The 27,039-nt window shown below is 45.4% G+C and overlaps 1 protein-coding gene across 6 annotated transcripts in view; it reads right to left on the reverse strand.

The window, feature by feature from the left end:
* Positions 1–414: 414 nt before the first annotated feature.
* FANCM (FA complementation group M) overlaps positions 415–27,039 on the reverse strand; it is a 69,198-nt gene continuing 42,573 nt past the window's right edge. For 3 of the 6 annotated variants that reach the window (XM_074909046.1, XM_074909048.1, XM_074909047.1), the window contains 12 exons: positions 25,328–25,485; positions 24,581–24,733; positions 11,093–13,022; positions 9,318–9,397; positions 9,136–9,222; positions 8,455–8,583; positions 5,675–5,831; positions 4,640–4,746; positions 2,869–3,432; positions 1,668–2,013; positions 1,140–1,431; positions 417–857 (listed from right to left, as the gene is read on the reverse strand). In XM_074909046.1, coding sequence (XP_074765147.1) covers positions 716–857; positions 1,140–1,431; positions 1,668–2,013; positions 2,869–3,432; positions 4,640–4,746; positions 5,675–5,831; positions 8,455–8,583; positions 9,136–9,222; positions 9,318–9,397; positions 11,093–13,022; positions 24,581–24,733; positions 25,328–25,485 — 4,145 coding nt within the window. In that variant the 3' untranslated portion in view covers positions 417–715. Of the gene's footprint in view, positions 858–1,139; positions 1,432–1,667; positions 2,014–2,868; positions 3,433–4,639; positions 4,747–5,674; positions 5,832–8,454; positions 8,584–9,135; positions 9,223–9,317; positions 9,398–11,092; positions 13,023–24,580; positions 24,734–25,327; positions 25,486–27,039 lie in introns of all 6 variants that reach the window. The other 3 variants (XM_074909044.1, XM_074909045.1, XM_074909049.1) reach the window with 2 other exon arrangements.

Consider the following 27,039-nt stretch of genomic DNA (forward strand, 5'->3'; position numbering starts at 1 on the left):
GCTTACCCTGGGAGCTGTCCCTGAGCCTGGCTTACCCTGGGAGCTGTCCCTGAGCCTGGCTTACCCTGGGAGCTGTCCCTGAGCCTGGCTTACCCTGGGAGCTGTCCCTGAGCCTGGCTTACCCTGGGAGCTGTCCCTGAGCCTGGCTTACCCTGGGAGCTGTCCCTGAGCTGAGCCTGGCTTACTCTGGGAGCTGGGCCTGTGCCTTCTCATCCTCTCATTTTTAAGCTGCAGAACAGCTGAGCCAGTCTGCTATATATTATATATCAAATCATAATAACACATTTTATAGTTTACATATTCTGTATCATAATAATATATATTCTTACATATTGTATATCATATTATATAGTATATCAATATATATTCTATATTATCTGTTATCTTACACATCCTACACCTGATCTATCTGTCCCTGTCCCTCACTTTCCTTCCCGAGTCGCAGCTCTGGCTGCCCCGGGCCGCCCTGTGACCCCGGTGGTTGCTGAGGAAGGGCAGGGAGGTGCCTCCCCCCAGCCGTTATTCCCATGTTTAAAGCAGTTTGGGGTGGTGGCACCCAGGGGACACGCCCCAGCCCTGTCCCCAGAGCAGCTGCCGGCAGAGCGCGGCCGCAGCGTCCCCAAGCCCTCAGCTCTCTGCAAGGATTTATTTACACATTTTACAGTGGAGGAAAAGCCGTTAAAGTGCAGTGAGCAGCCAAGGGCCGTGTCCCCGCTCAGCTCCGGGCAGGGCCTCTGCCCCCGGGGCCGGGGCTGTCGGGCAGCAGCTGCGTGTCGAAGGGGTGGTGGAGGTAGCGGTGGATCTGCTCCGCCTTCCGCAGGCTGAGCTGGGCACCGGCGGCGAGGGCCGAGGGGGAGCTGGAAGAGAACAGAGCAGGGACACCTCAGTGGGGACGCCTCGAGATGGGGACACGTCCGTGGGGACAGCTCAATGGGAACACCTTGAGATGGGGACATCTCGGCAGGGACACCCTGAGATGGGGACGCCTTGAGAAGGGGACACATCAATGGGGACACTTTGAGAGGGGGACATCTCTGTGGGGACACCTCACTGGGGACACTTTGAAATGGGGACCCCTCACCAGCAGCCCCTCGGGGCGCAGGGAGGGTCCCGGTGGCAGCCCCAGCCCCCGCCGGTACCTGTTGGCCACGGCCCGCACGGAGGGGAAGCGGTGGCACATGTTGAGGGCGGCCGGGTAGCCCAGGTCGGGGATGGTCAGGTAGAAGTTGAGGGTTTCCTGGCGGTGTCCCTCGACGGCCGGCGGCAGCGCCGGGGCCGCGTCCCCCCGGCACTCGGCCCGCGCCAGGTCCCGCAGCAGCGCGGCCGTCTCCTCCTGGCAGGAGCTGAAGAGGAGGCGCAGCCCGGCCCGCGCCAGGGCGCAGAGTGTGGCCGTGGAGCCCTGGGCGCGCTGGACACCGCGCGGGGCCGCCCCTGGGGGACAGGACAGTCGCGTTACTGGGAAAGCATTTCGGTGTGTAGCCAACGGCCTCGCCAGCGCGAGGGCCCTGCGGAGCCCCAGGATCCCGCTTTCCCATCGATCTTCTGTCTGGTGTGGCCAGTGCGAGCCCCGGGCAGAGACCGGCGGGGCTCACGCCGCCCCCAAACACCCGCCGGGCCTCGTCCCGCCCCGCACACCCGCCCGCTCTCAGCCTGCCCCGCACACCCACCGGGCCTCGTCCTGTCCTGCTCCACGATCACCACGATCCTCTCGAACACCCTCTGCAGGCGGTGGATCCGCTGGACCAGCCTGTTCCTGCGCTGGGGGCTGAGCAGCTCCGAGCAGAGGCTCCTCTCCACGGCCGTGCGGGTGCTCAGCGCGTAGTGCCCGGCGCCCAGGGCACAGACCTGCACCTGGAGGCCGTGCGCGGCCCTCAGCGCCGAGATCAGCCCCGGCGCGGCGCAGAGCTCCCGGCTGGCGGCCAGCAGGCGCGGCGGGGGGCGACTCGGCGGGGCCACTGCGGGGCCGGGGGGGGCCGGCGGCGGCCTGCGGGGGCTCTGCCCCGAGCCCTGCACCTGCACGGGGACAGCACAGCCCGTGTCTGCGGGGCACGGGGCAGCACAGACCCCTGCCCTCAGAGACCCGTGGCCAACGGGTATGCTTGCTCCTGAATTAAAAATGTTCCGCTTTTTTTTTAATTTAAATTTTTTTTTTTAAATTTAAAAAGTCACTTTTCAAAAGTTTCACTTTTTAAATTTAAAAATGTTCCACTTTTTCAATTTTAAAAATGTTCCGCTTTTTTTAAATCAACTTTTTTTTCAATTTAAAAGTTCAACTTCTTTTTCAATTTAAAAAGTTCCCCTTTTTTTAAATTTAAAAATGTTCCGCTTTTTAAATTGAAAACTTTTTTTTTAAGCCCAATTATTAAAATCTTAAAAAAAAAGGTATTTTTCGATACTGCAAAAGATGAATACATTCAGATTCCCCTTGAATGCCCTCGGACCAGTCCCCCGAGGCCCTGACCCACCCTGCCAGCAGCTGGGTGCTGGGGGCGCAGCCTCATGCCCCAGTTGCTCACTGGTCCAGGCCAGGCCGGGGAGCCAGGGGCCGGGGAGCCCACGCTCAGGTGAAGAGTTTGGCTGAGGGCAGCACAGGTACTTCAGAGCCCCAAGCCCCAGAGAATCGGCGGACGCTCTCTGCTACCCGAGACAGGCCCCGCTCCCCGCTGAGTGCCAGGCTCGGCCGGGGGCTAATCCCAGTTTTACCTCCAGGAGCCAGGACGCTGCCCGGGCGGCTCCCTGGGCCGGGGGTAAGGAGCGGCCCCCGCAGAACCGCCCCGCTCCCGCCCACCCCCAGCGCTGTGGAGGGACCCGTGGGGCAGCTCAGCACGGGGGGGGCGAGGAAGGGCCCTGCTGGGGCCGGGCACCCACCTGGGCGGGAGCCTGCAGACCCCCCCTGGCCGTGCCCGAGCTGGCGGCGGGCGGCAGGACCCGCGTGCTCCTGGCTGGGCCCTCTGGGTGGAAATCCAGCGCTCCAGCCCCCGGAGCTTTCACGCCAAGGAGCATCTCACTCTTCTCCACAGACCCAGGAACAACCTCTTCCCCAGGGACGTGTCTGTGCTGCACGGGAGAGGCTGGGGGCAGTGGCTGGGGTAACGGAGCATGTTCCTGTCCTGCCCCCAAACTGTCTCTTCTCACAGGCTTCTCGTTGCTGACACTTGTTTCTTCCCCACTGGAATCACTGAGAACAATAATTCGGGACAGTTTCTTCTTCTGGGCTGGGACAGAGGAGTCCTCTTCCATCCTGGCCTGCTTTAACTTTTTTCTGCGGCGAGTGAGATATTGTTTTTTTCCACTAGTAAAACTCTCATTATTTAGGAGATCAAAATTAACACACACTTCTTCCTCACTAGATTCACTTTGTTTGCAAGTCTCCTCTTCCTCCTCTCCAACGCAGAAACTGTCCTCTGCATAAGCGGGGTCTTGCTCAGGAATCTGTCAGGGGGAAAAACCACCAAACCCAGTCAGTTTTGCTCCTCCTCTCCACAAAGGCACTCTCACCCACCAGCCATCCCCAAGAGCTTTCGTTGGGAATGGGAACTGCAGGATCCCAGCAGAGGCGACTGGGCCGCTCAGGCTCCTGTCAGGGGTTGGAACTGCAGAGGGCTCTCACCCCCACCGCGGGTCCGGGGACAAGGCAGAGCCCACCCGCCCCCAGCCCCCCAGCGCAGGCACAGCCTGGCTGGCAGAAGCGCGGGGTGATGCTTTTGCAGGGAAATGAAAGGGAAGGTCAGGCTTTGCCCCACCTGAAACAACAGGTCTGACAGAATGAGCCGAGGCTGCTGGGAAATCGAGTCCCTGCCGGCAGATAATCAGTGAGCACAACCTGAATTTGTGTGTGTTAGCAGGGGAAAAAGGAAAAAAAAAAAGTGTTTCATCCTTTTCATCAAATCTAGATGTCTAATTTACTGTGCTGAAGGTGGTATAAAAAGCAGGAACACAGGAAATAGAAAAGAAAATGGGGAGGAGATAAGGAATCATCCTGTTTTTCCAACACTGTGAGTTAATAATGTTGGTGTTAACTTGCCCTCCCCGGGCTCTTCCTTGGGAGGTGCCACCAGTCTCCTCCGTGAGAGGGAGGTGGTGGAGCGGGGGCGATGACCTGGTCCCACACCTGTTACAGCCACACTGGAATGGTGGAAGCAAGCCAGGGGCTGGGATGCTGTCACAGAATCCCAGAATCATCGGGGTTGGAAAAGCCCTTGCAGCTCCTCCAGCCCAACCATGACCCTCCCCCTGACCATTCCCAGCTCCCCCAGATCCCTCAGCGCTGGCTCAGCCCGACTCTTCAACCCCTCCAGGGATCCCGGGGACTCCCCCCTGCCCTGGGCAGCCCATTCCAACGCCCAACAGCCCCTTCTGCACAGAAATCCTTCCTCAGAGCCAGCCTGGCCCTGCCCTTTCACTGCAGACTGGCTGACAGCCCCTCTCCAGCTGGAGAACTGGGGGTGTACACTTCTGCCAAAGCACAAGGGTCTGCACGCTGCCACTTCAAAATCAAAATGAAGCAAATAGTCTTCTGCTGGAACTTATCATTTATCAACAACAGGCTGCAAGCGATACTTTGGAGTAGCATTAGACCCTAAAACACGGTGACGCGCAGTCAGGATTTCACGAGGACAGGAGTCGTTTCGCTTCGTACCTGTGAGAAAATCTCCATGTTGTCGAATTCACGATGAACCATTTTGTATCTATTGCCAAGAGCTGGACTGCGCACAGATTTCAGGTAAACTCCTTTCATCTCACAGTCTGAATTAAAACGAGAACATAAAAGATCATTAAGTATTATTAGGGATACAATTTTTAATTCATTATTGTTACATTGTGTTTTCCATATTAAGTAATGCCTTTACGTTCCCTGTATTTCAAAAAACAGACACTTGCCGTTCTCCAGACATCTCTGGAAATCAAAAAGCAAAGGACTAAGCCCACGCAGCCTGCTGCCAGGAAAGCTGCCACACTGAAGGCTTCCTGGCTGCCCGCAGCAGGGAGAAGGGCAACAGCAGCCACAGGAAACCCAGATCACTCTGGTTTCTGTGTTGTGAGTCTCTCCCAAACAGCCACCACTGATTTCAGAGACTATGAGAAAGGGACGGGTTTGCTGAAGCCCACACAGATCTTACAGTGAGCCACTCACAATTTCAGTGGAGGAGGAAAATCCTCAGCAAGACCTGGGCATCTTAAGTGGTAACACGATGATTCCATCATGCAGATGTGCCAGGGAAAGGCAAGGGTCATAAGCACGGGGGTAAGTAAATCACCTCAGCTCTGTCAGTGCCAACACTGGAACTTTGTCTTTAACACTTGTAGCATTATTTCATGTCTCATATTTTAAGTCTCTCTGTAAGAGAGGACCAGAAAGATTCAGAAATTTCTAAGTGAAATGGGAAATGGTGTTTCTGTTCAGTCATAACGGTGTAAAAGGAGGGTGGGTGACGCTTAGTGAGAGCTGATCTCCTGCCCCTGCAATCCCCAAAGAACAGACACCAGTGGGGAACTTACTACAGGAGAAACCCATGTGAATAAACCCAGAAAAGGCACAGAGCGATAATGGAAAGCTCCTGCCAGAGCACAGCTGAGGAGGTCACCACTCATGAGCTGGCCCAGGCTGAGGTTTTAGCTGGTGCCGTGGCCGTGCCCGTCACACTCCCCTTATCCCACCCCCCTCCTCGTTCACCTTTCAGCGCCTGTGTGTCCTCTACGTCATCATTCAGGAACTGAGCAAGGGAAGAGTTCAGCTCATTCTCTGTATCAACAGTCTCATCAGATGAAACACCATCGGCGTCTTGCAGGGACACCTCTGCCTCTTCATCTAAAAACTGTCTTGCTGCAGTCTGAAAGAGAAAAGCATCCCAAGCTGTAGTCAGAACCTGGCTCCTGATTTACTAAGTGTTACGTACGACACCTCTGATTAAACCAGGCCGCGACTCCAGACCACCAGCTGCTTCCATGGGCACAGCTATTAGGCCTCTGGCTTTGCCAAGAGAATCCTCACAGGGCAAGGAGATGGAAAGGACACAAAGTTCAGAGACAGCCCTGAGCACACACACGGGTCCCACAGCGCAGAGCCCTGCGGCGCTCTCTGCGCCCACACAGGAACTGCTGCCGCCAGAGTCTACCAACACGTCGTAGCTAAGCCCCTGGAAAATAATAGGTCATTCTGGAACTTATAAAGCTAGCTTTGCTCGTTTCGTTTCCTTTCAAAAATCTGATTTAGAAGCGCGGGATTACTCTGAACCCCAGTCCACTAGAAACTTCAGAACAGACTTCACCCTGGTTTGCCCTCTTCTGTTTAGGACTCAGGATTCAGTTTTTCATGAATCCATCAGACAGTGCAACTCGTTATTGAGAAAATGTTCTTCTTTCAGGGAAGATGAGGCACTTCCCACATGAACTGCAGGCCGGGAGACATGACACAAACCCTGGGACTAAGTTCCATCAAAAGCAGACAACAAAACATTCAAAAGAATGTACATGGAAACAAAACAAATGAGTTCAGGAAGACGTTTTGTCAGAGAGACTTTATATTAAGCTAACTTTCTCTTACAATTTCAGCTATAAAGTACTAAAGTAGAACATGGAAGAAAAAAAAAACCCAACCAAACAACCCCAAAAATTATGCATCCCAATTACTCAAAAAATTTATTTGCTTGCCTTCAAAATACTTTGAATCAAAAGCACAAAGCAGTGAGTTTTAGTTTAGCACACGGAAGACTGAGGCACCTTGTGCCACAGTAAGTGACATATCTGATTTTCAAATTTTCCTAAGTCTTTTAATTAGTTGCTTACACCAATTAGTAAGCCTGAATGACAGGCATTAGCAGTAGTTCCTTTTCTAGAACAGTTTTGATTATCCTGCAAGACCCAGGAGGCCACCTGTTTACAGGAAAGAACTCTCACTGCTACTGCCAATTAGTCTTAATCCTTCTTCCTCCTGAAGGACTACGGAGAGGACAAACCCTGCAGCGTGGAAAGCACCACGACACCAGAAACTAACAGTCAAGAGTCTGGTTACACTTGGGAAACAATAAATTACCAGGTTCTTAAATTATTTTTTCAATGTTTGAGTTCAGTGCCAGTGGCCCCTTGGACTTCTCACGGTCTCCATTAATCCAGCTGCAACTCTCTGCTGTACCTACAGCTCCACTACCTGTACTTGTGACCCAACACTGCGACTGGTGGTGGCTGAGCACAATGATTTTGATCTCTTGGATCTTCTGTGAATCTGAAATTCTGTCATGTTCATCGCTATGGATGTTTGGGTAAGATGTGTGAAGGCAGAGCAGAATTTCACAAGTATACACACTCTCTTTCCACGAACCTTTTGGCCTCACATAAAAAAAATGTCCCGATAAAACTGAAAAAAAATGGATTTTTCATCTTTTGTATTCCAGAACGCAAAATACTGATACTATAGGGAAGCCTCCATAATGAAGATTATCTTTAAAGCATTAAAAATAACCAACATAATGTGCCCAGCAAGCCCTGATTACAGTAATTTCTGCCTAGTGGAACCACATCCACGCATATTTAAGAGCTTTACAGCTTACTATGAATATGTGATCCCAGCCTTGCATCCTCTCCTGCATCCATTCCTGACGCAGTGACAGATTAAAGTGTAAACCACCAAGTTCAGACTTAAGCTCTCGGGTCGAGGCACCACTGCTGTCTTATGGGTGTGAAGCTGAAACCATCAGCGTAGGTGGTAAATTCATATGAGTAAGTATCCTAATAGTGTAAGTTCTGGACAAGAACTTCCTGAGTCTGACTAAGCTTTGAGTATCTTCCATTTGTAATGTAATTTGTTATTTTCCTTCAGAACATTATTAGGCAGGGCCCTGCAGAATCCTCTGAAAGTCAGGCAATGGATGTGAGGGTTAAGGTCATTCCCCAGCGTTTCGAGATTTCCTCTTGTGTGAAGCAATAAACTTGTGTGAAACAGCTACAAGCCTCAGCCCCCTAAACAGTGTCTTAGGAACAAACAACTGCCCACTACTGTAATACAGCTGTACCCTGAGATCCTACAAAGGCCACAAAATAGACAGAAGCTCCATTTTTTAAGCCATGAAACACCCACAAGCTCCAGGAGGAGTGACTCAGTGACACGCTAAATTTCCACCTTACATATGTGAAAGCAGTGCTCAACATTTCTGTCATTTTCATGTTTTCTTTATATTGAAAAATAGACAAATTAGAAAATACTTTCAGTTCATTCTTGCAGTCTGAAGAGAAAGCAGGATCTCACTGTCTGTCCCTCTGGTTTTGTCTGGTAGCACATGCTGCTCACGTTCTTCTGAAGAAGCTTTTGCTCTGCTGCAAATGTGCACACACACTCACACTCACACACACACACACTCACACAGGACAAAGCACCACAGTTCCCTACAGCACACCCAGTGCCAGCTGCTCCCAGCAGCACCCGCAGCACCCGAGGAGAGGTGTGAGGAGGTCACATACCTTGTATGAGAAACTGCTCTTGACCTTCCGCCGTTTCGTGCCTCTCGGCTGGTTTTTGTTGCAGCTGCTAGTTGTGGTCCTCCCCGAGCTCTTGTGAAAATCCATGCTGTCATCACTGGACACGTCTGACTAGAGGAACGTTTCACAGACACTTCAATAAATAAAGACTGAATCAAGCAATATTTTCAATGACACAGTCATCTTTCAACATCTGGCTTTTTTAAGCAACACCTGATTTTTTTGTGATTGATTTGCTATGACAAAATAATGCAACAACTCCAATCTTATTAAATACAAAAGGAACAGGAAAACATTCTTTGCAAGAAAAATCAGGTCAAATGTGACATGATTTGTTTTTTTTTTTTTTTTTTTTTTTTTTTTTTGGATTAAGAGCTTTGCAGAAGAAAAGTTATTTTACTGCCTTTCACACAGGGAGAGGCTCAGCTCTCCCGCCCATAACAATATTTCACTGCCACACAACACCTACAGAGTCATCTCTGGAGAGCTCAGGGAAGACTCGAAGGAAGGAAAGCAGGGACATTCTGATACGCCTTAGGTCAGATGGCATAAGTATTTTTAAGAAGAACACTTGCCTACTGACTGGAGAAAGAGCAAATGTTTAAATATATGCTCCATAAATGAGTTTGCATTATTTTTCTTCTGTCTCACCGAAGCACTTACCATGTTAAGTGGGTGTTGACGTTTCCTGATGGCACGAATGGGCGACTCAAAATCACTGTCATTCGTAACCTGTGTAAACAGAAAGAACTATAATTGCAATTGGGATTTTTGTTTTGCTGTTTGACTTGTCATTTTGCTCCTCTTAGCTTTTTTTTTTTTTTTTCCCCCCCCCCAAGACTCACATCAGGAGACTTCAAAACATTCTTTTTTTTCCTATTTTTTCTCTGGAAAACGATCTCTTCTTCACTCTCACTGCTGGTTCCTGGAGAAAAAATAGTAAACAACATTCACAAGGCACTGCATTGTTCACAGTACAATATTGCTATAACTGAGCAATCAAAATCTGCCTCTCTTATAGAAATACCTACAACGGAGATTACTTATTGATCTGCGTGGCAAATATTGTTCTCTTTAGCCTTGTTAATCAAAATAACTAATCTCCAGCTGAGATGTACAATAAATCTTAGTTTCCTGGAGAGTCTCTGAGTGGAAGTGATTACCCCAGGCAGTACAGATACAGAAAAAAAGGAGGTGAAAAATGAAACCAACAGAAGAAGCCGCTTAAAGCTGAGTGAGAGTTACACTTCTGGAAACATCTTGTCATAGGTATGGAGGGGAAGGGCAGCTGTGGCAGGCGTAGGCTCACCCGTCTGCCTGGGGGTATGGCAGGACGGAGAGGGGGTTCTGACTACATCCCTCAAAGGTTTGAATTGCTTTCAGGAAAAGCACAAAATTCCCAAGAAGCATTCAACTTCTAAAATATCGTATTTAAATACCAGTGACTATCATTTCAATAACACACGCTGTCCAGGGAGGCTTTCCAGTCCTTAACAACCTGATCCAGGGTCAGTATTAACCCTGCAATTCTAAAACAGCAATTTGTTGCCTTTTGTGCTTTGTTTTTTTTGGCGTTTGGCTTTTAAAAAAATTTTTATTAAGTAGATTACAATTTTTTAACTCAACATGTTTTTTAATTCAAGCTAACTTATCAGTTTGAAGGTGTGATGGTTCAGGAAGAAAGGTGGCATTCGACAATCAATCACCTTCAGAAAAGATGATAGCTATCAAACAAATTCAAAGAGAAGGAAAAAAAGATGCTTTAACCACCAAAAGGACTGCTTATGCTTTGTTTCAATCTTTAAGGGCAATAACAGAACCATTCAGAAAAAACTGATGTGCCTTATGAATCAGACCAAGGACTATTAAGCCTGAATTGTTCTGTGAGTAATCCAAGGTTACTGGGAGATAAACACATGGAAGGGTGTGAATGTGACCTCTAAGTGACCTACCAGTGAGGAGTGATGGTCATTTATACATATTTCAGTATCTGAATACAAAGTATTTTTTTATGGCATAGAAAAAGACAGACGGGGAGAGAGAAGGAAGGAAATGGAATTGAGCCTACAAACAGTCAATATTTTTCAGACAATCCAGGTTTGTACTGAAGTTATAATCAGAAAATTGTAAATACAAGACAGTTGTCACACAGCTAAACTGAGAGAAATCCATCAGTAGAGTTTCTGCTCCCCAGGAACAATGACAGGAAAGTATCGCGGCATGGATTCAGGAAAATATCCACAGCATGGATTCAGGGATTGAAGAGCAACAGATCCAGCTGACTGCAAGTCAGACACTGGGAAGATTAAGCCGGGCTCTGAGGGCAGCTCCAGGTGCCGCAGCCATGTCTCACACGTTGCACTGTTGGTGCCCTGAGGAGGGATGAGGGCTTTAACACCGGCCGTGCCCCCAGTCTGCCCTTCAGCCCCCAAGGGCTAAGCTCGTGTGCAGGCTTAAGGCTCTGGGAAGTCTCCTCCTCGACCCAGTTTCTAGTATTGCAGCCATTATTCCCTTTGCCTTTCATCCTTCCCACCTAAGTCATAAAACCACATTGAGGATCCAGAAGATACTGGGTTCTATTTATTTAAACTGAAGGCATTAACCACCTGGAAATCCCTACCTTCGGCAGGAGACAGACGTGAGCTACGAAGGTCGGCGGCTTCCAGGCTTCCGGCTCTTCCTAAAGGGGAATCACGCGCACCCACGGCTGGACTCCTGAAGTTCTGCCTACGGGGGCTTTTAGTGACTTTCTCTGTCCCCTCTGGAATTTCCTCCCTGGCACTAGAGAAGGCATTCACAGGAATTCCTCTGACAGCTTCAGTGTTCGGAACGTTTCCACTCGCTGGGGCGGGCGGTGCAGAAGACACAGCTCCAGGGGATCCCCCTCCTGTCCTTCTGCCCCCCGGCTTCCAGAGCGGCCCCGCAGCGGGAGCCTGCTCAGTCCCTTCTCTACCCTTCAGGCTCCTGCTCTGGAGTGCCCAGAGTGGGGAAACGTCTCTTCTCTCAAGACTTTTGCAATCCCGTTTCGGTGGCGTTTCAAGTCTGGAGCTATCATTCGGTATTTTTTTTTTATTTTCAGTGGGTTTAACATCCACACGACCCCCCGAGGCACTGTTTGATTTCCTGGCGTTATTAGCATTTGTATATTCTTCAAAGATTTCACTCTCACACTCTTCGATGGAAAATCCCAGATCAAAGTTAACAGAAAACAGTTCTTGAGAACTGTCATAAGGATCCGTGAAGGGCTCGGTCACGCTGACACCAGCTGCCGTGGGGGTGGCTGTGGCTGTGCCACCCCCCGGCCGCTCCCGGCGGGTCCCCTCGGGGCTGCACTCCCCAACGGCCCTTGCACCCGAGCCTGACCCCACCAAATGCTCCTTGCTCAAAGAAAAACCTCCATTATTTGCGTCATAAACGTAGTCATCTTCAAATAAATGTATACTCTTCTCTTCATCAATAATCACATTTTTCGTGTTAATTTCAGGATCTTCTTTATTTTTTTGAGCAAAATACTTATTTGTAGGGTTATCTGTCAGAGTTTGATTTAGTGTTGGAGTTTTCTTTTGAATTTCAGTGAATTCTTCATTCTCAAACAGACTATCAAAGCTGTCATCCCAGTGAAGTTCCTCTTCAGCTTTGACAGCAGCAGCCTCAGAAGATGATGCAGTTTTTGAAAAACAATTCCTTACAGAAGCACACGATTCACTGGCGCCTTTCAGTTCAGGGTTTTCAAAGAGCAGCAGAGAATGATCAGCTTCTGAGGATGCAGGAAAGACTTTGTCCTGCAGTCTCTCTGAGGAAGTATCAGAAATGACTTTCTGAAAAGGACATATTGTATCTTCGTTTCCCATGTTTTCAAAATCATCAAGTTTATCCAAAGAGGGAGGAGATTGTGATAAAAGACTTTTCGCATGGGAAAATACTCCTTTTGACAAAGAAGGCTCCTCAGATGGTCTCACAAGTGCAAATGAATTTACGTATGATTCAGGAAGATAAAAAAAGTCAGAGGACCCAGGTGATTTCTCAGCTGTGAAGCTGCTATAACCCGAATCTGCGTGGTTCATCCCCAGTGACCTACAAGCTTTATCCACACTTTTGTGTTCCTTCATTGCCGCACTTTCATGAGTTATAGCACTCTCACTGTTGTCACATAGGTCAATACATTCATTTAAGTCAAATGTCACCTCTAGTTCCTCATCGTTTTGGCTGGTCTGGTCAGTATTTTCAACCAGAGCAAGCCTCCTTGCTGAGTAAGAAGCGGAAGTATTAGTACCCACAGGAAACACAGTCGCTTCCAAATTTAATCCAGAAGTTCTTTTGGGAGGTTTTGGTTTTGTTATTTTAAACGTGGTAAAGAATTCATCTTCATTATCATCTGGATCAGGTAGAAATGGTTTTACTTTTGATCTGTGTGCCACGTCTTTTCCAGATGAGCGTGGTTTCTGTTCAAGTGTGGAGGTGGTCATGGAATGATGACTTTTATTCCTTTGAACATTAACGTCTTCAATACGTAAGTGAGGCTGAATCTCCAGCTCATAGCTGCAGTCTCCCTGGTGACAAACACAGTGTAATATTTACTATAAATACATACAGGCTTGCAAAGACTGTCATAAGGACATTTAAAACAAGTGACAAAGGTTTTCATACTCCTAAAGGTTATTAGAAAGGAGAAAAACAAAAAAAGGGAAGTGCTTTGCATTTAAGGTCACAACTTTCAAACAAAATGTTTGCTGGTAGCAACTGCAAATCTATGCTTGGGTAGTGAACCCTGAATGGTTTAGACAGACCAGAAGATAGCATGCATGAACAAAGATGGCACTTAACATTCTGCACTGAGCATCTGTGTCGTGCAGGTAAGATGCAGTTCTCAGAACACCAACAGCAAGCAACGCCCCGTTGCTAACGAAATGTGGAAGGCACGACGTCCTCAGGCAGGGCAACGCTTGCAGGCTGCAGTTCTGGGAGGATTTACCAGGCTGAGGAAGGTGCTGCGGGCAGAAGAAACCCTTACCCGAGCACACGGAGTTCTCTTTGCTCTATTGTTTGTAATTTGGCTACTGCCACTGATGGCACATTAGGAACTTCTCACTTACATACTCTGAACTCCTTTTTTTTCCCCACAGATGTTTATTAATCTTCTGTAAAAAAGGCACTGATCTAGACAACCAACTCTTTAAAAAATACACTTGGAAAAAGCACAATAGACTTTGACATTACTCCCAGGTAGGTATCCACACAAGGACTGCCTGGATTGAAAAGCTATTTATTTAGCATCCTTCTCACTCTCTCCTTTAAATTAAGATTTCAAAATTAAGGCATGCAATCTTCAAAAGGAACAGTAAGAGTCAAATGAGGCTCTGAAAAGCAATAGTTTGAAACTCTCCAAAGTTCTAACCCATTTCACTCAAAAAAAAAAAAAATTACAAATGAGGATGTAATATCTAAACAGAAGGTACAATTATTTTTTGGCAGTTCTGTCAGATGAACCCCTAGACTCAATCCCTGAAATTAAACAAGGTACCTTTATAAAATAGTGGGTGATAAAACAGACTCTTACAATAAGAGGTTACCTGCCTCCCATACTAGTATCATTCTCCAAAACTCAGCGTACACAAGTAGGAAAAAAAATGAGGTCGTCATAATCAACCTCCCGAGCCGTCCTCATTGTCCCACCAGAATATTACTAGAGCAGTTGTACTTCAGCTTGTGCTAGCCGTGCTGATACTCACTACTCACACCCCAGCAACACCTGGATCTCCCTTCCCTAGCTCTCCACCAGCGAGACCTCCTCTCCCCAGCCCACGTACCCAAGCGATGGGCAGACTCTTCTCCCAGGGCCGTAACCCTGGTCTTCACGCACAAAGAATGTGACTTCTCGTTTCTTCAACACTTGGTCTCTGTGTAATTGTGTTGTTACGGAAGTTCCCAGAGCTGTTCTAACCACTGGCACTGTGGCACCAGCAGCTGGATAAAACTGGGACCCCTGGGACCACTGGGGTGCCTCTTCCCAAAGAGACGGCCAAGAAAGCAAACAGCTGGCGTTTCCACAGATGCTACACCCGGAGCTGCTGTTCAACAGCCTTTTACTGCTAGACTCCTTATGGGAGCTACAGGAGCCAATCATGGAAAAAAAGGTTTGAAAAATACTCTGGAAAGTCATTCTACCCCATTACGCATTTGAATTTGAGGCAGAAATAAGTATGGCTACAATTACTGCTGCCTGGCTTGTCTACATGTATTCCTGCAAACAGGATCTGAGGCCACCTTCCATGCCTCTGAAGGCTGGTCACACCCTCACACCGGTTTGGATCCTCTCTGGTTGCGGCAGACAAAGCACACTACCCACTACTAATTGCATTTTTCCACCCTCAGTAACAATAACAACCATCATCATCAATATTGTGATTCGACTAACCTCACACACACATGCCACAGAAAGGATGACATGCAGAGTAAATAAGGCAGAATCTGTGCGGAGGCTGTTCTGGGGTCGGGTGGTTACCAGTCCTGCTGACAGCAGTGGCGGCCGTGTCTCATTTCCATGGGGTCAGACAGCAGAGGGTGAGAGCAGGGGAGGAAGTTCAGCTGCCAGAGGTTCACCTCTAAAGGGCTGTGAAACACCGACTCTGTGTGTCACTACAGCAGATGTTACTCAGCTGCTACACACTTAGTGCCTAGGCTTAGGCTATCTAATTCTTAAACATATCCAAAAGAACTACAAGTTAGGATTTTTTTTTAAAAAAAGAGATCGTCAAGGAGATTCCTCAGATTACACAGGCTGCCTTAATACCAAAATAATGAACAGCAAAATCTTAATACCAGAATAACGAAGAAAATAATTACTATGAAAGGGTTAAAGGATGATTTTGATGTGTGCAGGTTCTAAGTAATTAGCTTCCCTCAGGCTCAGCCAAAACACAGAATCAAGATGAGGTATGAAATCAAAGAGGAGTAACAACCAACCACCAACACGACCTGGCCCAATTAACTTCACAACTGTCATCCGAGGAGATTGTACATGTGGTTGACAAGATAACGGTGTCGATAATGACATTATGTTTAGATTGATGTAAGTAACAACTGAACGTTGCATAACATTTCAATTAAAGTATCCAAGCGTTGGAAGAACACAACGGATATTAAATGGATTAAGGACCGACTCGCTGCCAAACCGCTGAACCTCACTGACACAGAAGGAGTGATGCTGCTCTTGCCTGCCCAATACACTCCCGAGGTGCAGCACAGACCATCCCTGCCCTACAGTGTTCTGCTTTTTTTAAGTAACCCCAAGTAAAGCAACCCACACCCAACCAAACCTGCAGGACAAGATGAGGGTAAGCAGGTAAAAGGATAATTCGGATCACAGCTGGACCAGAGGTAGAGCAGGTATAGGCAAATCATTTCTGGTTTTGTATGGCCAAACAGGGAGCTGGCTGTTTGGGAGGGTAAGGGGTAACAGAACCCTATCACGTCGTCCAAAGACCTGAAGGATCTCAAGAATGAAGCTCCTGAATTGGAAATGGTGGTATGCAATCTCTTGCTTGCACACCTCGGGAACTAGGAGGCAGCAAATGTGATGCCATTTTTTAACGGTCAGGGAGGAAGCTAACAGGTTGCTAACCTTATCTCCATACGGAATAAATCAGCAGAAGCTGTAACAGATGACATAAGTACTGGATGAGTCTTCTTCAGAACTGGCAATATTCTTTTTGAAAACAAAAAAAATCAGACCTTACAAATCCATTAGATGTCTTTGAAGAGACCAACAAGCAAAACCATGGAGATGCTCTCATGCATACCATTTTCCCAGCTTTCTGAAAGGCTTTCGAAAAGTCCCTGCCAAAATCCCCAAATCTTTTAAAAAAAAAAAAAAATCTTTAAAGAGAGAGCAAAACAGGGAAGTTTCTTGCATGGATAAGTAATTGGGTACAACACAGAAAACAGGAGGAGTGAGGAGTTGGTACACTGAAGAACTTCAATAGGCCACTGTGTATACATGATTGTGTTCTAACTTGGGGGGGAGGAAAAAAAAAAAGACTGAAAACCGTCTAGCACAGCTGCTGTGTGCCAGGATAACAGTCCAGAAGGGAAATTTAGCATCTAGGACAAACTTCAGCAACCTAATTTCAGGCTTACATGGAGTTATATAAGTTTTCTAGTTCAACTTAGTCATGAGTCTCATTAATACTGATGGAGTGAAAGGACAGAATTACAGTTATCACATTTTAGCCCGAATGCATACAACCTGTAGAATCTTAAGTCACCAGATCAGCTCTTCTGTAACTCAGTGAGCTCCAGCGTGTACCAGCGACTCAGTAAACAGGTCACACAGGAGTAGAAAAACAGGCATCTCTCTTGTATTATTGTACTAAATCAATACCCTTGCCTCGAATTACTGGTTCAGTTTAAAGAGCAATAGGTACTTTAATGTTGAAAAAGGAAAAAGTAAACCTAAGATATTAAAATTTTCAATTTTAATATATAAATATATGTATAAATAGATGCTGGTTTCTAGCATTTAGATTTAAGGCATCTACTACCAAAATTAAAATTAACCTGTCTCTCCTCATAAGCTGCTTTGGATGTACATTTTCTGATGAGATTCAGATGTTGGCCAAAACCCCAATGATTTTGCTATTTAAAAATGGAAAGGTAAGTCTGTAAACAGACATAATACAGATTTTAACAATTATAACTTCTTTAATCGAAAGCTGGATTGAAACAGAGGTAAAAGCAGCTCGGACAACTGGCATTTTAGTCTCTTCTGACACAACCAGATCCTATTCTCAGAACAGCTTTTGTTAGATCCAGGGGAGAAAGGCTTCTGGATTTTCAGCTTTCACACTGAGTGCTAAACCCCACGGAGTCAACACCGCCCGTACAGTCACATTTCTGAAATTCTAATCCCTTTTATGACTAACAGTGATCATTAAACTGTTCACATGTAACGTTCACACAGAAGTACCCAAAACAACTCTTCCCTGGCTAAGGCAGCTTTCTCCTTCATTCAGCTTTGAACTTATTGGTACGGAATCTAATTCACCAGCTTTTAGATCTTGCTCACTGGCTAATTCTTGAGGAAATTCTGTAACTCTCTATGACTAACTTTTACATCTACCACCAAACCCAATATTTTACCGCTGTAAAAATGATCACTTTTCCACACCGTTTACAAATAGGTTAAACAATTTTGTTGCTTATGTGATTTCAGTGCTGACCTCCCTGCCCTCGGAGCACAGGCCATTATTTATACCTTTCAGACACCCCTTAATAAATAGAATAATCAATCCCTCTTATTCCACGATTTCTTAGTTTCCAGAAGAGACTCTAGGGGAAGGAACACCGTCAAAAAATGTTTCTTGAAGTTCAAGTATAGTATACCAGATGACCCTTAAAAATCTATTTAGTTGACTCATGAAATAAGCCCAAGGGACACAGGAACCACAATTTCCTTCTACAAAAGCTGCAATATTTATTTTCCTAACAGTATCACATTGGTGATGTTCCTACTAAATCTATTGCTTTTTTTGCTTTCGGGCAGCTTGCCTGGAATTAATCAGAAATTCTCTCTCATGCAGCCACCCAACACTCTTCTTCACAACCCAAGTCAGAGTCTGACACCTCCTACTCCCACGACACCCAGGCTGGTAATTCCTGAAGAGCCACCATCTGTTCCTGCTTAGTAGCAATCGGCTACTAGTCATTTATCTGCTGGTACTTCTTTCACTGATAACTCTAATTTGAGAGAGCATCTGTCTATATTGTGTAGCTGTGTTTGCTGGAAAAACACTCAAAAGACCCCTCAGAAGATTTTTTAGCAAAATCTGGGGCGTGTACCCTAGCAGTTGTTGGAACAGGGATCATTAAGGAGGCTGCAGAGGCAAGAGTGAATGTTCAAGTGCCAGAAAATACATTAATCTATGCTTTAGTCACTGCTTATTTTATTAAACTTCCTGGACAGAAGCGATAGCTAGTGAGTACTGGAGGTGTGTGACCTGGTAGCTGCAGATTGCTCTGTTATCTGACACCACAGGCAGGTTAAAGCTGACATTTAGTGTCTGCCTGCCTCAGCCTGGCACGTCCCCGTGCCCAGTATCGCCGAAATACCCGCGGGGAGCCGCCACGCTCAGGGAGACACACAGCACTGACCAGGGCACCGGTACGTAATTTCCATGAAAATATGGAGAGCAAAACATTGCTGAATCCCAGTGACCATCACTATTTCCTACGCTCACTGCATTTGCACGCCAATACTAAAACCAGAAGCAGCAGCAGGTCTATCCAAGCAGATAGCAGGTTGCATCTAAAAGCAATTTTTCAACTGCAGTAGCAGTTCAGGGTTCTGAATAAATATGACTATATTGCACTAAACTTTGTCACCTGTGTGGTGTTATAATATTGAAAACAATTTTAAAATATTATCCCCTCTCAAAACATAAAGAGAAATTTGGTGTCTAGTAGCTCCTGCAAGAGTTCCAAGACTGTACAAATGCCAGTCTGCACTTGGCACAGTTAGTGTCAAAGTTTTGCCAGATCAGTCTTCTGTAAGAGCTTAAGGAACAACCGGCCAATTATTCACATACGTAAATATTTTGGCAGTTTGTGAAAAACAGCACACAGCTATTTTAAATCCAGAAACCTAAATGTAAAATCACCGTACACACACATCTCTAAACAAATAAAATAACACTGGAACAAACTCAAAAGTCACCAGTAGCCAGCCTCTGCTACCCTCTAGCCAGCAGGGAGGGAGACATCAGTAGCACCCCACAAAAGGCAGGCAGCTCCGCCATGGTGTTACAGCTCCCTCACCACGGAATGCACCTGAAGCTTCTCTTATCTGTAGACTGAAGTTGGTAACCCCATATCACACACTGGATATTTTAGTTGTTTTCCAAAAAATGTAATATTACGGTGCATTTTCCAGACAACTGGGATCGCTTCACTTGGGTGGAAAGAAGATTTCTGGCTGGTATGTCTGAACCTGTGGCAGGAGGGCTCTGTGGGGCACACTACAGGAGCAGTCACCCCTCAGCACTGCAGATACTGTCTCAAATTGACCCAGCTAAACCCTTCCCGGTGCCACACAATCTGCTCAATCCCCCCGTCCCTTGCCCACGGCTGACACCCCACGAGCCTTTGCCTAATCACTCTGACTTCTCTGTTCTCACTGAGAGCACAAAACCCCCCAGGATCATTAAAACCAGAAAGCACCTGCAATTAAAGGTCTGAACAATCTAACCCAGGTCTCAATTAGCGTTCGGACTCAAATCAATTGGCAACAAGATCAGAAGAATCAATATGGCACAAAGAAACTATTTTAATTGGAGAAGTGGGATTTTTGATCTTGCAGGTTGTCCCTAAGAACAAACCACACAGCCTTGCACCTTCACGCTGGGAAGCATGCTCCCCTTGGGCTTTTCTGGAATAAAGAACAAGCTGGGCCACCCCTGCACAGCTTTCTTTTGAGAATCCCAGGACAGGGTATTGGCTTGGATGATCTGTTCTCTATTGCTTAAGCCAGATTCAGTGCCCGAACAACCACCAGTGTCCCACAGCTCAAGGCAGCAGTTCCACAGATGCGTTAGGCCACCCACCATAAACACTGTAATTAAATGTCATTTGCTGTCTTAAAGATTTGTTGCTGGCTGGGGAAGAAGTCTTGCCACATCTCAGATCAGGATTTTAACCAGAAACAATGAGCGTCTAAAACAAAAATAAAAATATTTCATTGTCTTTATTCAGATCATTTTTAACTTTGCATTTGGTGTCTCCAGGAAAAAAAAAAAAAAGTCACAGCTGGCTAGAAAAACTCCATTTTCCCCCCAGAACACCCCTGATTTAAAACTTCTAAATCATGGAAAGCCTTTTCAGGTTGTTTGGAATTTCAGGGTATCCGGGGAACATTTTCCCTGCTATCATGCATTTCATTCAATGAATCCTTCAAGGCGACCCAAGACAGATGGTAAGTGACAGCCGATTTTAGTGGCAGCTGTTCCAGGTTCATCTTCTAAACCCTGTGTCCCAAGGTGTTTGGTATCAGAGACTACTTGAGTGAAAAAGAGAAGTAATCCTTCTAATGGGAGTCTTTGGGTTTTCTTTTGTCTTTCTAGGGAGACTGCTTAACCTGACTGTAACTTCCCACTGTCAATTTGAAGTGGGAAACAGATACCCACAGTCATCCTCCCACATCTGACAATTAAAAAGACATTCAGAATTGCCTACCTTCCAGAAAAAAAAAATGCACTTGCACTTCAATATTTCCTGCTACTTATCCTCAGAAACTTGGACAAATATTATTTCAATAAAAATGATTACTTTGTCCTGACCTTGTTTCCAAACAATACAGTTTAATTTTCAAAAATGCTTAAAAGCTATTGAATTATTTTGCATAAGGACAACTTGATTTGTTACCATGTTACACAAAAAATCCCCGCTCGTGGCGAGTGGAAAATCCAATCCCATCTGCCCCGTTCTCGTTGCTGTAGTAATAAAGCCACACAGGCATTAAAGGCTTTTCTGCAGTGGATGTGCCTGTCGCAGGGTTCGTAGCTGGGATTTCTTTTGCTTTTTTATTTTCTTTTGATTGTGACAACTTCTTCTCTAAGTTTTTAAGAGCATATAAATACAATTTTTAAAAAATCCTTTTTTCCCAGGCATTTTCACTTCATCTATTTAAAAATATCTAAGCCTTTTAATTGACTTTTTTTTTTTTTTTTTAATCTATTATGCACAGCACAACCGCACAGGAGGTTTCTTGGAATCACTGAATGAGTACAGGGAAAGGAAAGCTACACATCAGTGAGTTCCCAAGCTTTCTTCTGTAATAGAAAAAGCAAACACCCATAAAGGACACAGATACCTCCTGAGCTGGCTCGTGTTAGGTTACTACTAATATCTGAATGAGATCGTTCCCAAGAAATAAGTAGTCTCATCAGAAACTTCCAGATCATCTGGTTATTCATAGTAAAATAATGCTTTGTCTGTTTTTATATTTTTTTCCCCTCAGTAAGAAAATAATTACTAGAACTGTGGTTTGAAGTTCAATATCTTACGTTATTTGAGGAAACGGTTTGACTTGTATTTGTCTTAAATCTCTCTGCTATGAGGAACTATAAATTAACATCAGACAAATTAGCAGTGGTATATTTGGCAGTAGAATAGTTATAAGAGGAACCTGGATGCACAGTACGTACACGCAAACCCCTCTGAATCACTGCTAAAACAATTATTGTTTCCATCCGCTTGTTTTTATCTAAGACTAACGTTTTAGGTAGATTTTCACAGTTTTAATTTCTGCTAAAGGTAATCTCCCAGAGGCTGGACTCCTACATCTTTATGCTATCCGCTGTTTAACGCTTCCTACGGTTCACAACACACCTCAGCACTAGGTAAAGCAAAGCTTCTGAAGGTAGAACCTTGCTCTGGAGACAATCTCCACAAGAACGTCACAAGCAGCCCGTGAACACCACGCCTGCCCGAGGCGCAGCCCAGCCTGTGGGTGTGCACTGGCTGTGTGTAACGCGCCGGGGACACGTTAATCCGGGCTCAGCTCCTGTCCTGAGCTGCCCGTGCCCTGGGCAAGCACAACCGCTTCCCTTGCCCGGCCGGCCACTCTCCTGCTAAGGGGCCGGGGGGCTGTGGCCTTTGCTGCCCCAAGGGCTCCACTGCTCTCACGGCCCTGTCGTGAGGTCTCTGCCATCCTGCTGAGGGAGCGTGTCACCTGCCTCCCCTCACCTGGTGTCACCTGCCAACTTGCCGAAGGTGCAGACAGTTGGGGTCAGCTATAAAAATGTCTCGGGGCCTTTCAGAGAAGTCAAGGAGAACTTAAGAAAATATTAATACAACTTGCTTACAAGGTCAGTGCTGACAAAGACCCACTGCATCTTTGCTTTTGTGAAACAGTTATGGTGAAGCTTTGAAGCTTTGATGTCCCTGAACCGTAACGATTTGGTTTAGATGAAAGAGAGAGGCCAAGAACCACTGAAGTTTAAAAACTGGGTGTCATGCTGATTACAGCCTCTGTCCTACCAGCCTTGTCAGACATGAGCAGAGCTCCTGTTCCACGGGCAGAGTTCCTGCTAGCACTCTGTTTTTCCCTAGAAGAATTCAAGAGGCTGATGTGTCATGTTGTAACCTCTCACGTTCAGCGGAGTCATTAGAAGGTGTTTTCAGCATGCCAGTGACATCCAGTTACGATTTCTCCTCTAACTGGTGAGAAAGTTCAGCGTCTCCACCTATGACTAGTTAAGACAGATCAGGGAAGGCTGGCTGGAAATCAGCCCAGATGAAGCCTGAAACTTCGAGCTGGGAGGCAGCTGAATGAAGTAACAGACAGTCCCAGTGTTCCAACTGTGAGAGCAATACCTACAGTACATCATGATTAAGCTGACATTTAGCTGTTAAATTAAAAATAGTGCAAGTTTATTACTTGTTATCAATTAATAGCTGTATCCCTTGTTTTCTGATGCAGGTCTTCCAGTGTTTTCCACGACTCTGTCTGCAGTCTCTGCAGCATAACAACGTGCTGTACACAGGGCAGCTCCACAGCACCCGGGGAGAGCTCGTGTGCTACGATGGCACGTGTCAGCACCACTCCACAGAAATGCAGCACCATGCCCACCAGAGCTCAGCAGAAGGGAAAGTGATGATCACGGTGTAAAAAGCCACAGTTTTGGGTCCCGCCTGTTAAGGGACATCCCCTCTGTTGGTAAGTGAGCAGGGCTGTCTCACTCCTGTGAGTAGCCAGATCTCTCTCTGTAGAAGTTCTACAAAACTCCGCTTTGCTTATAATTTTTGACACTCGCTTTGGCAGAGTTGGGAGGAGAAGACAGAAGACTCACTTGGTGATTAACAAATTCGCACTGTAAATTATTTTAAGGTTGCCAGACGTTGGTTTGAAGGCACCTGGGAACCTGAACAGGCTTCTGATATCGATACGCTTTCACAAAAGGCGCTTAAGTCACCAGTACTTCATGTGCTGGCTTTGGTGGTGGGGAGGGAAGTCCTCAGTTAAAAGAGCAATTCTAAAATTTTTAACCATTTCTTTGCCTTTCAACTTCCTTGGGCTCTCTACACCTGAACTCTCCCCAGAGTCCTCTCTCTCTCTGGCAGTATGTTCTTGACCCTAGCTTGGGAACACAGGCACTGGAAGAAGTCAACACCACCACTGTTCTGTGACAAAGCGGAGAAACTCAGCTCTGAAAGTCTACTAACAACCTTCCACTAACACACCTTCCTAGCCAGGAGTACAGCTACAACGTCTCTGTTCTCTTCCTTCATTAGTCTAGTCCTTCAGGGAACGGGCAGCATAGCAACGGATTCTGATAACCTAGAAAACGTCAACACACTAAAAGCAGTTATGTGTGGAACCCAGAAGAGCTAAACTGGAGGAGACAAGTGTGGTGAACAACTGATGTCTGCAGTACTGTCAACAGATCCACCACTACACACGTTTTCTTGTATGTGCCTTTCACTATAAAGGCATATCTGCTATCCATAACTGGTAGTGAACAAAATTCTCCTCTCCCAAATGGTTTTCAGCCACGTTTATTTGACTGCCCTCCTCTTATCCTTTAATTCTCAGGAGCAATTAGGTTTTTAATTAAAGCTTTCACAGAAAACAAACCAAAAAGCCTCAAAACACAACCTCCTTAAAACATGAAATGCATTCCTGCATCATTTTTATGGGATGCATTAGAGGTACGTATGTGACACCAAATTATTGCCAACAGTTCTAATGCCATTCTTGGTGACTTTGCTCCTTGACATATATAGTTCTCATATTTAATGTCTTTTTGTAAAAAAACAGTACTTGGATCTATTAAAAAAAAGAACAATTTATGGCTGGGTTTTGTGGGGTTTTTTTCTGTGTAGGGAAGCACTAATTTAAACATCTTCTGTGGAAAAGGTTAAAAATTACAGAATACCAGTGGGAGACATTTTGAAACAAAATTAAACACACATTATTCATTTCATGATGCCTAACAGCCCCATGCAAACACTTCCCCACTTTCTGTTTCAGCTGACCAGACAGAACTAGAGCACATATTATTTTTAAATAGCCTAACTGTGCATGTTTACAGCCAGCCAAACGTAACCACCTTACCTGTTCATCTCTCATCAGCTCTATCATTTCCATGACGCTGATGAAATGGTAACAACGATCCGAGTGATCAACCATGGCTGTAGGAAAAGGACGATTCTGCCAAATCCTCCATTCAGACAGGGAAAGTTCATGAGTTGCCTCCTCCTCGCGCTTCTGCGGTTTGAAATTAAGATCGGCAAGGAGATTTTAATCAAGAAATTGTTTAGCCACACTAATGTCTATTTCTCTGTCAGGGACCATAAATACTGTGAATGCAGAAAAGCATCTAAATGCTGTCACAAATGTTTAAGTCTGGTTTAAATAAAAACAATTCCATGCTTTGTGTTGTCACGGCTTTCCATGGAAGAGAGGTTAAGTGGTGAAACGACAAAAGCCCCAAAGCTTTTCTCTGAATCAGAAAAGAGAACTTGAACTTTTCTTTCAGTGACACTTTTACAGTTATAGAACCAACGGAATGAAAAAGCGTGGATACAGAACCATCATGAACACAGCATCCTGCATGGAATTCTTAGAAACAGGAACAGAACTCAACGGCTACTGCGAGACTTTTTAATGTAGTTTTAATTTACAGACCTAACCTCAAAGACCCATTACAAACATCTAAGTCCTAAATTCTTAACCTCAAAAACCTACATATAAACCTACATTTTTAAGATAAACCTCCTTCAAATTCATAGTTAACTTTGTTACTTAGGGTATCCTTCAGGCCTCGTGTTGAAGGAAACATTACATTCCAGTTAAACTCACTGTTACTTCTTCCAGGTTTTCTAAGGTTTCAAACCGACTTTGCGGCAGCACCGGTTCCTTTATTCCATCACTTTCCTTAATCCTGTAAAGTCTGTCCCATATTTCAAATTCCTCAGGTGACAGAGACCAATTCTCATGACAGTACATTTGCTTTTGGCCTGTGGGGAGAAAGACAGTGACAGGAAAATGTTACCTACTTTAAGAAAAAAAAAATACACAGAATAAAAAGAGCTTTGCATGATACCGGTCAAAATCAAAAAATCTTTCTCTGTGCCAGAAGTAAAACCAGATACAGAGGATCTGATGTCAGAAACAAGTATCAAAACGTGTTGTATGCGTGATAATTATGGAGTAATCTATCTATTAAACAATTGCTTTGGGGGAAGGCATCATCTCAACGCAGACAGACAGGCATAGAGATATATCTATATCAAATACATACAGGCCCTGTAGACAGTATAGCAAACAGGGAAAGCATAGAAATGCGTGTCCTGGAGACCCTGGGGAACAAGCTGCATAAAAGGAAAAGCTTTTTTTTTTTTTTTTTTTTTTTTTTTTTTTACAGTTACTCCTTAAATACTGGAAACCAACATTAATTTGTAATGACAAAAATATTTGTTAGTCATTTTTTGACTCGATCTCCTCTATTAAGGACATGCGGATGAATGAGAGGACAGAAACAAAACAGAAGTACTATGGAAATACCTCAGGAGCAGGGCAAGAACTACAGTATAATCAGGAGTTATTACAGCTGAATAGAATACTATAAATACTGAAAACTGAAATGCTTCATTTTTACATAAACCCACAATTTGGAGATTACTAAAACACACCGTGTGGATAAAAAGAGTTCTCAAAACTAGAAGTAAATTACGAAAAAGAGCCAAAGACATTTCCAAAATACATTGACTAGCTTAGCAGAATATATAATGAATAATAACATATGTGCCAGTATAGTTCAATTTCTAGCTTAGACCATGGGTAGTATCAGACCAAATGTAAGGACAGACCCACTTAAGGAATATCAAATCTCACAAGACACGCACATCTCATTAATATCATACAAATAATCTCCAGGTTTTTACACTGTTTTGCAGAAAGCTAAGCTGTGTACTACTGAGTAATTGCAGAGTACCAGGAGCTATTCTTGAGCTCTTACAGAAGTAAATCCCCATCCTAGTCGAGACTGATGAGGCTGTTTGGGTACAGAGCTGAGAACGACCATGTCCCGCTGAATTAATTAGCAACAGCGTCTCCCCTTCATGAGAAGTAGCACACGCTCATTTTAAGGGTAATTATCTTCAAGAACATTTCATGAGTTACAAATGCAACATACTACCAAAGACAAACACATCACTAAAATCATTAATGTTACTTTCCTCATTTTTCTCCAGAAACAAAATATTTTCCTTTCCCTTGAACAGGGAGGAGAGCAAGAAATTGCCTGGAGGGGGGGGAAGGTCTGCAGTTTGAAATTAAGATCGGCAAGGAGATTTTAATCAAGAAATTGTTTAGCCACACTAATGTCTATTTCTCTGTCAGGGACCATAAATACTGTGAATGCAGAAGAGTATCTAAATGCTGTCACAAATGTTTAAGTCTGGTTTAAATAAAAACAATTCCATGCTTTGTGTTGTCACGGCTTTCCATGGAAGAGAGGTTAAGTGGTGAAACGACAAAAGCCCCAAAGCTTTTCTCTGAATCAGAAAAGA

The sequence above is a fragment of the Athene noctua genome, chromosome 6, assembly GCF_965140245.1.
Source record: "Athene noctua chromosome 6, bAthNoc1.hap1.1, whole genome shotgun sequence".
Classification (NCBI taxonomy): Eukaryota; Metazoa; Chordata; class Aves; order Strigiformes; family Strigidae; genus Athene; species Athene noctua.